General features: G+C 63.5%; 1 protein-coding gene across 4 annotated transcripts in view; it reads left to right on the top strand.

Moving 5' to 3' along the window:
* Nucleotides 1-14081, top strand: part of OSBPL5 (oxysterol binding protein like 5) — a 57901-nt gene extending 43820 nt beyond the window's left edge. For all 4 annotated transcript variants that reach the window (XM_079104923.1, XM_079104926.1, XM_079104924.1 and 1 more), the window contains 13 exons: nt 2234-2418; nt 2745-2826; nt 3567-3665; nt 3908-4004; nt 4991-5089; nt 8664-8761; nt 9147-9236; nt 9331-9467; nt 9790-9975; nt 10221-10347; nt 11089-11221; nt 11863-11965; nt 12957-14081. In XM_079104923.1, coding sequence (XP_078961049.1) covers nt 2234-2418; nt 2745-2826; nt 3567-3665; nt 3908-4004; nt 4991-5089; nt 8664-8761; nt 9147-9236; nt 9331-9467; nt 9790-9975; nt 10221-10347; nt 11089-11221; nt 11863-11965; nt 12957-13092 — 1572 coding nt within the window. In that variant the 3' untranslated portion in view covers nt 13093-14081. The remainder of the gene's footprint in view (nt 1-2233; nt 2419-2744; nt 2827-3566; nt 3666-3907; nt 4005-4990; nt 5090-8663; nt 8762-9146; nt 9237-9330; nt 9468-9789; nt 9976-10220; nt 10348-11088; nt 11222-11862; nt 11966-12956) is intronic.
* The last annotated feature ends 207 nt before the right edge of the window (nt 14082-14288 follow it).

Here is a 14288-nt window from a genome sequence, read left to right as displayed (position 1 = left end):
TCTCTGTATCGGCCATTTCCTGTTGCTATAACAAAATACCTGAGGTTGGGTGCTTTGGAGAGAAAACTTTCTGTAGCTCACAGTTTGGAGACTGGCTGTCCAGAATTGGGCAGCCCCATGATTTGGCCTCTGCTGAGGGCCCCTGGGGTGGTGTCATCTGGCGGATGGCCTCACAGGGGAGCACCTGTGAGAGGGAGAGGTCACATGCAGAGCAGGGAGAGCCGGGCTTGCTCGTTCATTGAGACCCTCTCAGGAGGCAGCTCACCTGCAAGGCCAGCATCAGCCCTTCCAGTGACCTTGCTGCCTCGTGTTGGCCCCATGCTTCAGACACGGGTCCCAGGGACCCTCCACCTGCAGACAGACAGTCTTGTTTGCATCTGGCTCCACCGTGGACAGAGCGGCCTCATCTGACATAGGCTTCTGTGAAACTGCGTTCGGCTGGAGGTGCCCTGCCGACCATGGGTGCCATGCTGGGCGACTGGGCTGCCGGCATGTGCCTGGGGTGTGTGCAGTGAGGGCCAGGAGGGCTTGCGGGAGGGTGTCGGGAGACGCCCGTGGGCTGAACGGAGAGCCGGGGCGGGGGGCGGGCTGGCGTGTGGGAGCAGGAGCGCGCCTCCGGAGGTGGATGGGCAGCCCCGCCTGCGCGTGGTGCCACGCTGAGGGGGCACTTAGAGGACGAGTAGGCAGGACTGGTGCAGGACAGAACATGTGGCCTGTGACCGTGGGACCTGTCAGGGGTCCCTGGGAGGCGCGGCCACCCAGTCTGGGGCTCCGGGGAGAGGCCTGGTACTGTGCCTGGAGGAGCAGCCGAGGAGTCAGGGAGGGAGGCCGAAGCCAAGAGCACTGTCCAGGGCCAGGTGCCCAGAGGGGCAGGTTGAGGAGGGGTGGAAATGCCCACCAGGGAGAGAGCCGAGGGTGACGTGGACGAGCAGCAAGGCTCCTGATGGACCGCTGCCCATGGGAGCCCCTGAGCTGGCCCAGGAGCTGAGCGGGCTCTGCATGGCCCCTCCCTGACCTGCCCCTCCGGAGGGTCGGAGATGCCCCTTCCTCTGGGGCTCCCCCTCCTCTGGGTGCCCGCGCAGGCTGCCCGTGCCAGGCCCTGTCCTGCTGCCACCCCAGGCAGCTGCTTTCACCCAGAACGCAGACAGCCCTGCGTCAAATCCCCCTCTGCCTCACGTTAGCCACGTGACCTCGGGAAGGTCACAAAGGAGGACAACAGCCTGGGGCCGCTGCAAGATCTGACTCTAGAGAGAGGAGAAACATGGTGCTGGGCCTGTCACCAGGACCTGGTCACACCCTTGCCTCCTGCAGCCCAAATCTAGCTCAGGGCAATGGGGGGCTTGGGGGTCCCCACCACACCGACTTGCCCAAGCCAGGAACCACAGTGGCCTCCAGCAGTGACAGCAGAAGGGCGCCGCCCTGCCCTGCCCAGGCGCCACAGCTCAGAGGGACTGTCCGTGGCAGAGGGTTCCTGCTGGACATAGCCTGCCCTCCTGGCTGTGCCGACCTCTCTGTCGGCCTTGGGGACCTTCCTGCTTCCCTGGGGGCTTATGGAGAGGGCGACAGGCCCACCCTCTACCCAGCGTGCAGGAAGGCCGGGGGCCCAAGGCTGTCACTGCAGTGTTGACCATCGTGAGGAGGGTCAGATGTCACGGGAAAGAGAAGGAGAGCATCCAGGGTGCCCCTGCTTCCCACCTTGCGCCCAAACAAGTGAGCGAGCTGGCAGGGCGCCGGCCAGGGGCTGAGTGTCCGCTTCAGCGTGCCCGGCGTGAAGGCTCCGTGGGCGGCAGGCCTTGAGGCCACGGCAGTTTTGGAGGCTAGCATCCTCCAGAAAGGGTCAAGATTTTAAAATAATTTTTAAATGATTTTTTAAATGGAGGAACTCCTGCCTCACAGACCAGCCGAGGGTCAGAGGAGCCAAAACCTCCCTGCTGGAGCTCCTCCCAGGTGTCACCCAGGGGTCACTGAAGCCCCACAGCCCCATCCAGCCGGGCCCGCCTGGACTCAGAGAGGGGAGGGCCCAGGCCTGCCAGCTGGAGCAGCAGGCTCAGGGGAGCAGGCGAGAGCTGGCCTGGACGGGCAGCCGCACTGCCCCAGGCAGAGTGGACGTATTGGGAAGGGGACTGCTGATGCTGTGGGGCCAGACCAAGTGTCCACGCCCTCCCCAGCCAGCTGCGCCTGCCCGCTCCCCGCTCTCGGGCATGCAGAGCTGACCCCAGGCTCTCTGCTGCAGCTGAACGAGGCGTCGCAGGTGGAGACGGTGTCCGAGGAGAACAAGGGCCTGGTGTGGGTGCTGCTGCGGCAGCTGCGGCCAGGCATGGACCTGTCCCGCGTGGCGCTGCCCACCTTCGTGCTGGAGCCACGCTCCTTCCTCAGCAAACTCTCCGACTACTACTACCACGCCGACCTGCTCTCCAGGTGCACTGCGGCAGAGTGGCCACGGGGAAAGGGCCGGGCCCGGAGCCCACAGGGCATGGAGGGCAGGAGCACCCAGGGCTTCCAGATGGCTGCCAGGGCCAGCCGCTCCCTCTGTGTCCCAGCGTGGGGCAGCTGGCACGTGTGGCCTGCCTGGGTTAGGGTTAGGGTTGGGGTGGATCCCCTGCTTCAGAGCTGCCTGGCACGATGGGGGTGTCTGGAGCATCAGGGTAGCTCAGGGGGTGAAGTTGGGATGGTGGAGGGTACGGTCAGGGGAGGAGGGTGGTCAGGGACCCCAGGCACACCAGAGCTCCCCACCCGCATGGCAGTGCTGCCCGGGAGGACGACCCCTACAGCCGCATCAAGCTCGTGCTGCGCTGGTACCTGTCAGGCTTCTACAAGAAGCCCAAGGTGAGTTCCCAGCCACGCCTCCTCCCCTGGGCTCCAGGGTCCTGGCTGCCCCACGGTGACCCAAGGTCCGAGTGGGAGGACAGGCCTGACTTCCCACGGAGAGGCCCCTGGGCTGCTCGGAGCAAGCCCCAAAGGTGGTGCCCGTCCCCCGAAGGACCCACGCTGGACCCTTCCCACCCCTGGGAACCAGCCTCAGCCTTGGGCACACCACCAGGCCCTGGTGCCAGCAGACCCAGGGTCTTCAGAGGTTCTAGTTCCGGAACCGGTGTAGAGCCCGCAGCCCGGCAGTGGCAGAGCTGCCAGCTGTAGGGACCCGGAGGGCTGAGCTCCACCCCCAGCTCCGCCAGCAGCCCTGGGGTCCCCGCCACACAGTCTGAGCACCGAGGGTCCAGCTGCACTTCCCAGAGGCCCAGAGAAGGGAAGGGACCAACCCAGACCCCCACCGAGGCTGAGTGGCAGCCCGGTCTCCTTGCCCCCCAGTTCCCCCACAGCTCAGCTTTGGGGTGCTCGTGGGCTACACCCAGGCCAGGAGGGGTGAGGAAGTGGACAGGCCCCCCCCGGCTGTCCCCCCAGAATGCACACAGGAAAGAGTGGCCTCCCCAGGGAAAAGGGGGTGCTGTTCCAGTTGCTGGCAAAAGACCAGGCCCTCCAAGGGTGGTGCTGGGAGTCCCCACACTGCCCGGGCCCAGCCCCTCAGGGCAGCCTTCCCCCTGCCCCCGCCAACGCTCTGCGCCCCACAGGGAATCAAGAAGCCCTACAACCCGGTGCTGGGGGAGACCTTCCGCTGCTGCTGGCTCCACCCGCAGACCCACAGCTACACCTTCTACATCGCCGAGCAGGCAAGACCCCCCGCCAGGCCCGGAGCCTGGGCTCTGGCGCAGCAGGTGCAGGGTGGGCCCCGAGCGTCCCCACATCCTGCCAATCCCAAGGGCTCATGGGGGCACTCAGGATGACTCAGGGATTTAGCCTGCTTCTAGGCCCTGTGACTCAGGCCCCACTCCCCAGGAACCCCTGGGAAGCCCCCTGACTGCCCTGGGGCCACCCTCTCCAGTGCCGCCTCCAGTGTCACCTCTGCCTGCAGGTGTCCCACCACCCGCCCGTGACCGCCTTCCACGTCAGCAACCGGAAGGATGGCTTCTGCATCAGCGGCAGCATCACAGCCAAGTCCAGGTTCTACGGTGAGGGGACACCCTGGGTGCTCCTGGGCCCGAAGGACATGGGGCAGGGCCAGGTCCCACACGGTGGCCATGCACGCCCTCATGGTCAGAAACCACATGGTGGCAAAATTGTTCACACCCTGGCCAGGAGCTCGCGCACGCCTCCGCTGAGACTGGGTGGCTCCCAGGGAGGCCAGGAGGACGATGGGGAGAAGCCAGGCTGGGACGGCTGGCCAGAGCTGAGCCACCCAGTGCCACAGCCGCCGATCACACGTGGCCATGCAGCTCGACTGAAATAGGGACTGGAGGTGTGACTCGGGGAGCGCTTGCTGGCACGCATGAGGCCGTGGGTCCATCCCCAGCCACGCAAATGAGACTGAATAGCTACCCACGCCTAAATGAAATAAAGCTGAGAGCACAGCCTCCGTTACCAGAGACGTGTGGCATGCGACTGCTGCCCCACGTGAGACGGGCTTCCATGGCACTGCTGCTCCCAGCCTGGCAGCACGGTGCTTGGAAAGGGCTCCCCTTGCTTCCCCACCAGCACCCCTTCGCCATGGTCACCTGTGGACAGGTGTGTGATCAGGGCCTCTCTGGCGACAGGTGACGTTGGACTCAGGTTCCACTCACCTTTTCCACCCTGTGCCTGGTCCAGCCTGGCCGCGGCTCTCAGCCCAGAGTGGGGTGCACCCTTTCTACAGGGTGTTTAGAATCCCAGAGGGCTCATTCCCAAAGGTCCACAGCCTCCCCGAAACCCCTGGTTTAATGGCTAAAGAAAACTGTTAACATGCAGCAAGTTAAATGACTTCTCAGGGCAGGCAGTGTGTGTGAACCGAATAGGGCTTTTACAGGACCTGAGGATCAGAGAGGTGAAGTGGCTCACCCACAGCCACACAGCTAGAGGGGCTGGAAACCCTTGGACCGTTTGAAAAGGAGCTTGGAGCCACAGGAGAGGCCCCAGTGAGGGGCTGGCTGCACTCACTGGCCCCCCGCCCCTGTCTCTGCAGGGAACTCACTGTCGGCTCTGCTGGACGGCAAGGCCACGCTCACCTTCCTGGACCGAGCAGAGAACTACACCCTCACCATGCCCTATGCCCACTGCAGAGGTTAGAGGCCACCCACCCTTCGACACGCCAGGCTGGCCCCAAGGGCAGCACCATGCTAGGCCCTTCTGTTCTCTTTGGTTGGAGACATCCCTGCTTCCCGTCTCCAGCGACCTCTGGCGCTGGTTGGTTCCCCCTTGGGAAGCGCGTTCTCGGGGCTGCGGCTTGTGCCGTGTTGTGCTGGCCCCCATCTGCCCCAACCAACTGCTTTGCTCTCTCGACTCTCAAGCTGCGTCCCTGGGCTCTGCTGTCTCCCTGCTGTGTCAAGGTTTGGGTTTCATTTTTAATTCATAGACTATTTTTAGCAGTAGTTTTAGGTGTGCAGAAAAATTGGCCAGAGGGCAGGGACTGTTTCCATGTGCCCCAACACGTGGGTTCCTGCGGTTAACCGAGGACTTGGTGCGGGACATTCACTGTAGCTGACCAACCGATAGTGACACATCGTCTTCACCGGCATCCAGTCTCCGCGAGGGTCCCTTGGGTGTTTCCTCTGGGTGTTGGCAAACATGACATTGTGCTGTTGAACACAGCAGCCCGCCTCTGCACTCTGCCTCTGGCCAGAGGCGATGGACCCTCCACCCGACCCTCATGCCCCCACGCTCCCCTTGCCACGGCGACACCTGGGTGCCGCCCCGCGGCTCTGGGCCCCTTGGGTTGGCGTGCTGCGCCAAGCCATAAGCACCTGCATTTCCCCCAGTCTCCGTGGCCTGCTAGCTCTGAGGGTCCATTTTGCGTTTACCGCTGAAGGGTTTTGGTCTGTGTGTCTGTGGCTTTGGCCTCGGGTCGCTGACTCGTGGCTTTGACAAGTCTGGAGGTTTCGGCCACTGCTTTTCTCATACGCCAGAGTTTTCCCTTCTCTAGAATTCCAGTGACGGCCGTCTCCGTCTGCGCCGAGCCTCTCGGGTCTCTGTCCCCGCGTGTGGGATGCGCCTGGAGACCTGTCTCCCTGACATCCCCTTTGACTTCCTGGGTCACTCTGTCTGGTTTGTGCCCTGGTTTTTGCCCTGGAGGTTCTCATGGCCCCATCTCTGACCTGCTGTTCTTCATCCCTGCATGTCATCCTTGTCCTGGTGCCTCGTCCCCTGTGGATCCCCAGCACTGGAAACCGCTGTCCTGTCTTCTCTGTCCAGAAACCCTGGCAGTCTCATGGGTCCGCTGCTGCTCCCACCCTGCCCCTGGTGCTGCCTTAAGGTGCTCAGTCCACTTGGCACAGTGGGTGACTGTGAGGTCAGCCCGGGGAGCGAGGTTCACGCGCACGGGGTCAGAGGGAGAAAGAATGCTGGCAAAGCTCCCGCTGCCTATGGGACCCAAGAGCCAAACCCAGCCCCTCTGGGCCGAGGTGGGAAGATGGCGTTTTGCTGGGAGTTCTGGCGGCCGTGGTAGGCTGTTTCCAAGCCACATGGAAGGCCTTGGTTCGAATCCCAGATCACCTTCCAGCTTCAGAGAGCTCTGCGTTTGTCTTTAACCCCTAGGCCCAGGCCTGCGCAATGCACCCTTGACCCTCCCTGGACCTGGGTGGGGCTCCTCTGCTGAGGGCCAGTAAGGCGGAAGTGCCCCGGACAGGCTGCTGGCTCCCCGCACAGAAGCTGGGGACCAAGTCCTGACCAGCAGCCCTCCTCCTCCTCCTCTTCCTCCTCTCCTCCTCCTCCTCCTCCTCCTCTTCCTCCTCCTCTCTCCCTCCTCCTCCTCCTCCTCCTCTCCTCCTCTCCTCCCCTCCTCCTCCCCTCCTCCTCTCCTCCTCCTCTCCTGCTCTCCTCCTCCTCTCCTCCTCTCCTCCTCCTCTCCTCCTCCTCCTGCTCTCCTCTCCTCCTCTCCTCCTCCTCCTCCTCTCCTCCTCCTCCTCCTCCTCCTCCTCCTCCTCTCCTCCTCTCCTCCTCCTCCTGCTCTCCTCCTCTCCTCCTCTCCTCCTCTCCTCCTCCTCCTCTCCCCTCCTCATCTCGAGGTCCATAAGTGCCCGAGGGCAACACACACACACACACACACACACACACACACACACACACACACACACACACGGCCTGCATCTCCTCACGCAGAGCGCCAGGGCTCCTGCCCTGTGCTCTCCCAGGCCTGCTTCCTGTCGCCCACCTCCACCCCTCTGGTGATGGCGCCTTTGAGGAGACAGCCTGAGTGTCCCTGCTGTGCCTTGCTCTGAGCACTCCCTGGGAACTGGACCGCCCTGCACTGTGGACCCTCCCCACTCCGCAGCCTCTCCAGCAAGGCCCTGGTGGGGACTGTCCGTGTCGGGGTGCACGTGTCTACTGGTCCCGTGCTGTGCTGTTACGTGGTGACCACTGCCAAATCTGCTGACCTCTGAAGGCGATGTCGGTCACCCCTTCACTGGTTCACAGGAGGGCATCCCTAAAGGGAAATGGCCCCTGGTCTCCTGGGGGTTAGCTGGGAAGTTCAGTTGTGCTTTAGGATAGTGCCAGTTTTCCTCTTTTCAGAATAGCAAGTTCTCCCGGCATCTCTGAGTATGCTGGGTGTCAGGCTGCGTTGCTGTCACCAGAGGGGCGCAGCCGATGGTGTCAGGCCCCAGCTTCTGCTGTCTGCCCTTACACTCCGATTGCCCATCTCGGGCCTGAGGGACGAGAGTTGGCTCTGCCAGGCTCCTCCCTCCCTCCCATGGGCACCTGGACACGTCCCACCCTGGACCCCAAGTTGGCCATTTCTCCAAGGAGCCCCGTTCCTTACAGTAGGAAATAATACTTAGAGACCACAATCTGGAGGTCAGATCCAGATTTCTAAATTTTTTTCATTGTAGCAAAATGCATACAAGGTGAAATTCACCCCAGGGCCACTCAGCCCCACAGTGCTGTGCCACCACACCATCCTGTGCGCGTCTCTGATGAGTGGCAAGGCTGTGGTTTCTGGGCTGTCTATTGAGCGCACTGTGGAGGGCTCCCTTTGCGTGTTTGTTTTGCGGTCCTGGGGACTGGATACCGGGGAGCTATACACCAAGCTGCCCCCCAGACCTCCTCAGCTTTGTTCTGAGACAGGTTCTCAGTAAGTTGCTCATAGTGGCCTTGAACTCGAGACCTTTCTGCCTCAGTCTCCCGAGCGGCTGGGATGACAGGTGTGGCCACCGTGCCTGGCTGCGAATGGTCTGGTGTCAATATGGTTTTCGCTTGCAAAATGCATTTTATCCCACGTTTCTGGGTGTTTCGTGTATCTTTTTTTTTTTAGTGGCAGTGGTGGTATGTCTTTAATTAGATGTAAGTTTTCCACATGGCCAGAAATGGAAGACTTCTTCTTCCAGAAAAGATGGACTGATTTTTTTTAATGTGCTGGGTGTCGTCCAGGGACCCAGCAGTGATCAGGGAGAGGCCTGTCCTCGGGGGTGGCCTTGGTGCTGTCCAAGACGGCTGCAATGAATGTCTCACGCGCCAGCGGTTCTGGGAGCTGGGAACCGGGGTTCCTGGAGCAGCCGAGGATGTGGACTGTGCCTGGGCACCGTGGCAAGGAAGGGGTCCCCTTCCTCGAGAACAGTCACAGAGGGGCGGGAGGCTCCCTTCTCACCCTCCTGGGATCCAACACTGGAATTCCAGGGCTCGCCCTGACCCCAGCCACCTTCCAGGCATCCTGTACGGTACCATGACCATGGAGCTGGGAGGAAAAGTGACCATCGTGTGTGAGAAGAGCAGCCTCCAAGCCGAGCTGGACTTCAAGCTCAAGGTAGCAGGCAAAGCCTCCGGGAGTCAGGGCTCACAGCTCGGGCCAGGCGGGGAGTAAAGCTCTGGGGATCCCCGCCTTGCACCCCAGAATGGCTTTCCAAACTAGTGAACGTGGGAGAGCTGCTCTTTATATCCAACAGAACAGACAGGGCCCAGAGAGGGAAAGGGACCACATGCAGGTCACACAGCAGAGCCAGTAAACCTTAGACAGGGACCCTGCATCCTGGAGCTCAGGCTGAGGCAGGGTGAGGGCAACCTCCTCCAGCACCAGGCCTCGTCCTAGCCATGATCACCAGTGACCACTCTGTGCCCCAGGAGGATGCGTCTCTGGCCGGGGCTTGGCCCCCTTGCTCACCAGGCGTCCGCCTGTCCCATGTGCCCTGCAGCCTTTCTTTGGGGACAGCACCAGCATCAACCAAATCTCGGGGAAGATCACATCAGGAGAGGAGGTCCTGGCACATCTCACCGGACACTGGGTGAGCAGATGCCCCACAGGGCAAGCCTGGCTGGGTCTCGGGGCGGTCATCCTCCAGGCTGGCAGCACTGACCCTGGCTGGCCACCTGGGGCAGGACCGAGACGTGTTTATCAAGGAGGAGGGCAGCGGAAGCACCGAGCTCTTCTGGAGCCCGAGCAGGGAGGTCCGCAGGCAGCGGCTGAAGCGGCACACGGTGCCGTTGGAGGAGCAGATGGAGCTGGAGTCTGAGAGGTGAGACCCAAGTGTCCCCGCGGAGCCCACTGTCCAAGGCCTTGAGTGACCAAATCCCTCGTGGCAAACCATGTGTCCTGACAGGGACAGCTGGCGGGTGGGGTCCCCATCAGCTGGCAGGTGACCATCAGCTCCACAGGGAGGTCGCTGCAGGGGGAGGTGTGGCTGGACAGAGAAGCATCTCAAGGCCGCACGGCTGCTGCGGGGCGGCATAGAGCGGAGGAGCAGAGGACGTAGCTCCTCCCAGCAGAGGGCCTGAGCCCAAGCTGCTGAGGGGACAGGGCCGCCCAGGCCCCCGGCTCAGGGCAGGCCCTGCCCACAGGCTCTGGCAGCACGTCACCAGGGCCATCCACGAGGGTGACCAGCACAAGGCCACCCAGGAGAAGCTGGTGCTGGAGGAGGCACAGCGGCGGCGCTCCCAGGAGCTGCAGCAGAGCCTCACGCCCTGGAAGCCACAGCTCTTCCACCTGGACCCGCTCACCCAGGAGTGGCACTACCAATACGAGAAGTGAGCCAGTGGGCGGGACCCTGGCCTGGCACGGCGAGCCCAGCAGACCTGCCTCACCCGGCTGCCAGGCCGACTCCCCGCCCCGCTTCGGCCCTTCCCCTGGAGGGTGCGCTGGGGAGGGAGGGTCAGAAGGGCCTCGCCAGCACTCTGGGCCTTTGGCCACCCTGGGGAGGCTGAGGGCTGGGTCAGGACAGAGCCCCATCCCCAAAGGGCCTCTGCCAACGAATGCCCTCTGGACCCTCCAGCCACAGCCCCTGGGACCCCCTGAAGGACGTTGCCCAGTTTGAGCAGGATGGGATCCTGCACACCCTGCAACGGGAGACCATGGCCCACCAGACCACCTTCCGGGGCAGCCCGGCATCCGGGCATGAGGTCAGCATCCCCAGGGCCCTGGTGCAGGCACGTTCTCAGGCGCCTGTGCGGCTGCCCACACCCTCGCACCCTGGGCCTCCTCCCTCATCCCCTGCCCTCCTGCCACATCCCTACCCACCACCACAGTGGCGCCTCCGCTGACCCAGGCCCCCGACCCCTGCCCCACCCAGTGTGGGACCCAAGGTGCCTGGATTTTTAGGCACTGTGCAGAGGCTACTGCCCTGTCCCTTTGCCACCCTGTGGTGACCCACACCACAGTAGGAAGCACATTGTCACATTCCACATTCAAGGAAGCAGCCCAGGGCAGCCCAGGTAGGAGGCGGAGACCACATCTGTGCACAGCTGGAAGGGCATGAGGGAAGGGCTGAGGGACAGGAGGGAAGGAGACGCCCTGGTGAAGACGTGGCCTCGGGGTACCTGGAGCCTCCTGGGTGCCTCCGCCAGGTGGTGCCTGGTCTGTGCCCTGTGTGCCCAGCATGTGCAGAGCCAGCTGACAGGCCGGCGGCCCCTGCAGAGGGGTCAGCTGTTCTGTGTCACCACTGAGGAAACTGAGGCCCACGGAAAGGCTGTGGCTGCCCAGTCACAGTGGCAAGGAGATTTGAGACTGTCCCAGTGCACAGCCATCGAGCTGGCTGTCCGCATGCCGCCTCCCTGGCACTGTCCTGGCACACAGGCCGCGTGTCCCCAAGGGATCGCCGTGTTACATGGGCTCCCAGCTGCATCAGCTCCATTTTTCTGCAGAGGTCTCGTGCGGATCGGCGACTGCGCAAGGCCAGTGACCAGCCCTCTGGCCACAGTCAGGTCACAGGGAGCAGCGGCTCCACGCCCGAGTCCTGCCCAGAGACGTCGGACGAGGACTGCAACTATGCTCCTGGTGAGCCTTCCTCGGACCGCCCAGCCTGGCCTGGTGGGTGCGTGGACCCTGAGCGGCAGGGGGGACAGGAGGGGAGGGCTGACTCCCAGCTGCAGCTCCTCTGCGGCATGGGAAAGGCCAGAGAAGCCCCTTCCCCAGCTGGCCAGCCCCAGCTGGAAGCCCCTCGCCTGCCCTGGCAGCCCTCCCAGCAGACCCTGCCCTCTCTAAGTCTGGGGGTGGGCAGCCTGGGGGCTGGTGAGGGGTATAGCTAGGGCAGAGGAGGAAGGGGCTGCAGGCCCAGGCCAGGCGCCCCAGGGGCAGGGCCCTGAGAAGGCAGGTCAGGATTGCTCATTGTCCTGGCCCTGCTCGGGCAGCCTCTGCTCCCTGGCTGTCACTGGGTGGGACCCATCTCCCCACTTTGTCCCTACCTCTGCAGCAGTGGCTGGGCCCTGGCCACCCTGACCACTTGCTCCTGGGGCTCATTAGAGGCCAGCTAAGCCTGGGGTTCCTCCAACACCCTCCCACGCCCCTCCATCTCTCTGGTCTGCTTGCTCCTGCGGGTCTTCCAACAGTGGGACAGGTCCAGGGCTGGGTGTGACCGCCCAGCTCATACTGGCTTCTCCCCTCCCTCCTGTGTCCGCCCGTCCCCTGGGGCATCCCAGCTGACGAGAGCCCGTGCCCTCGGTGCAGAAGGGAGGCCCAGCGGCTACAGGCACTGCGGGAGGCTGTGCTGTCCATCCGGGAGGCCCAACAGGAGCTGCACAGGTAGGCCAGGCTGCCCTGCACAGCCCGCTGTGGGAGACGGGCATGGGCTGGAGCCCCATGGCTCCAGGCGGAAGCCGGGCTTGGTGGCCAGTGAGTGGGCCTGGGGTAGGTCTGAATGGGATGAGTTACGGTTAACAAAAGCTGAGCTGGAGAGTCCGAGGGCCCAGGTCTGAGAGTAGCCCAAGGAGGGACCCCAAGGTTCGTGGGGGCAGATGGCAGCTTAGAGGATAGGGCGAGCCTGTCCTTGGCACCCTCGGGCACACAGCGGCACCCCCAGCTCCGCTGCACATGGGCCTCAGCTATAGCAGGGTGAGCAGGGAGGAAGGTCCCGGACCATGCTCTGCGACCCTGGCAGTGGACACCACTGCCACCACAGAGGTGGGGCAGAGCACAGTGTCCAGCTCAGTGCCAGGGCCAAGCTCCAGTCCAGGTTGAGGGACGTGCTGCCTGGGGCCCCTGAGCTGTCACACCTCGGCCCCTGAGCTGATGGCAGAGCACCTGGCAGGAGGGCGAGGGCAAGAGTCTGAGCTGGACAGGCTCCCGGGAGCACTGGGGGCTGGACCCGGGCCTCTGCTCTGGCTCCTAATGGGAGGGCTCGTCAATGAAGGGGGGCCTACCAGGGATAGGACATGGGGGCCAGAAATGTACCAGAGTGGGACCCAGGGACAGCGAGTGTCCCAGTGCCATGAGTGAGGCCCGTCTGCCGTGGGACACAGGGACAGAGTGACCCAGTGCCGTGAGTGAGGCCCGTCTGCCCTGGGACACAGGGACAGAGTGACCCGGTGCTGTGAGTGAGGCCCGTCTGCCCTGGATCAGCTCTGTGTTATCAGAGAGGCACGTCAACGGTGGTCGACAGAGAAGCAGGATGGGTGCTGCTGGGGGAGAGTGGGAAGTCCTCGGGCTGGGGCCCTGGGATGGCCCGGCTCGGAGGGCGGCCCTCTCAGCGGGCAGGTGGCCGTGCTGCTCAGCACCCTCCCTCCTGTCGTTGCAGGCACCTCTCGGCCATGCTGAGCTCCGTGGTGCAGGCGGGGCAGCCGGCCCCCGGCCTCCTGCAGAGCCCCCGTGCCTGGTTCCTGCTCTGCCTGTTCCTGGCCTGTCAGCTCTTCATTAACTACATCCTGAAATAAGAGCCCGGGGGCAGCGGGCGTCCCTGCAGAACTCCCCAGCCTGAGCCTCCCTCCCAGGCACCCAGCACTTTAAGCCAGCCCCGTGGAGGCAGAGAGGCCCGGCAAGCACAGCCACGTGGGGAGGCCCACGGCAGAGGGAGGAGCAGGGCTGTGACCAGGGTGTTCAGGGCCCTCTGGGGGCACTGGCCTCTCCTGCAGGACCCTCCGCCCAGCGCGGCCTTAACGCTAAAGCCAAATGCAGCTTCCATTATGTGACACGCACCTTGTCATTCCCAGTCCAGGCCCCACTTGCCAGGTGGCACCAGTGGATTCAGGGGTGGGAGGGCCTGCCCAGGCTGTGGACGGCCACCCCCTGACAGCCGTGAGTGAGGGTCAAGGAGGGAGCGAGGAGACCCTAGGAGCCCCAGGGATGTCAGCTCTGATGCACTTCCAGAGACCCTGCCTCTGATGCTGGGGTTGCCGTGAGGGGCCCCAGGAGGCTCTGGGACGGGCCAGGGCACCCCTGGGGAGGAGACACGGGGCAGTTGTTCTGCCATCGTGCTGTTCGGTGGAAGCCCAGGACAGGTAGGTACTGGACCCTCCCCACCTGACGGCCCGATGAGCCTGCCGGGGCCAGGTGAGCAGTGAGCAGGAGGGAGCCCGCAGGCTGGGGAGGCCCCTGCACCAGGTGGCCGGGGCCCACAGTCTTCCCACTCATTTCACACTTTTAATATACGTAATTGCAATATATCCGGCAGCCGCCACCAGTGGGAGCTGTGGCGTCTGCCCCCAGCTCCCGTGTCAAGGGCGCTCTGTGTGCGTGTGCGCGTGCGTACGTGTGAGCATCTGCACATATTTACGTCTGGAGCCTTAAACTACTCTGTGGGTGCCGTCTCAGCTGTAGCTGACCCTTCATTTTCCAAGTTTTGTACCATGTTCTTGTCTCCTCCCCGTCCCAGAGTCGGGGACGTGTCTATGCTCCCTGCCTTGAAATAAATGGACATATATGATGTGTGTTCTCTTCTTGGGGGGCTTCTGGAAGTGAGGGAGTCCTCCTGGGGAGAGATTCAAGACAGATGGGCTGTCTGGGGACTGGGGGGCAGGCTCACAGGGAGTGATTCAGGTAAGGTGGCCTGGCTATGGAGCAGCAGGTGAGGGAGGGGACACTGGCTGGGCTGCTGCCCCACTGCCCCCAGACACCCTTGCTTGGGTTCCAC

Source organism: Sciurus vulgaris, assembly GCF_902686455.1.
Source record: "Sciurus vulgaris genome assembly, chromosome: 11".
Taxonomy (NCBI): domain Eukaryota; kingdom Metazoa; phylum Chordata; class Mammalia; order Rodentia; family Sciuridae; genus Sciurus; species Sciurus vulgaris.
The sequence above is the reverse complement of the archived record's forward strand: the minus strand, read 5'-3'. Positions and strand labels throughout refer to the sequence as shown.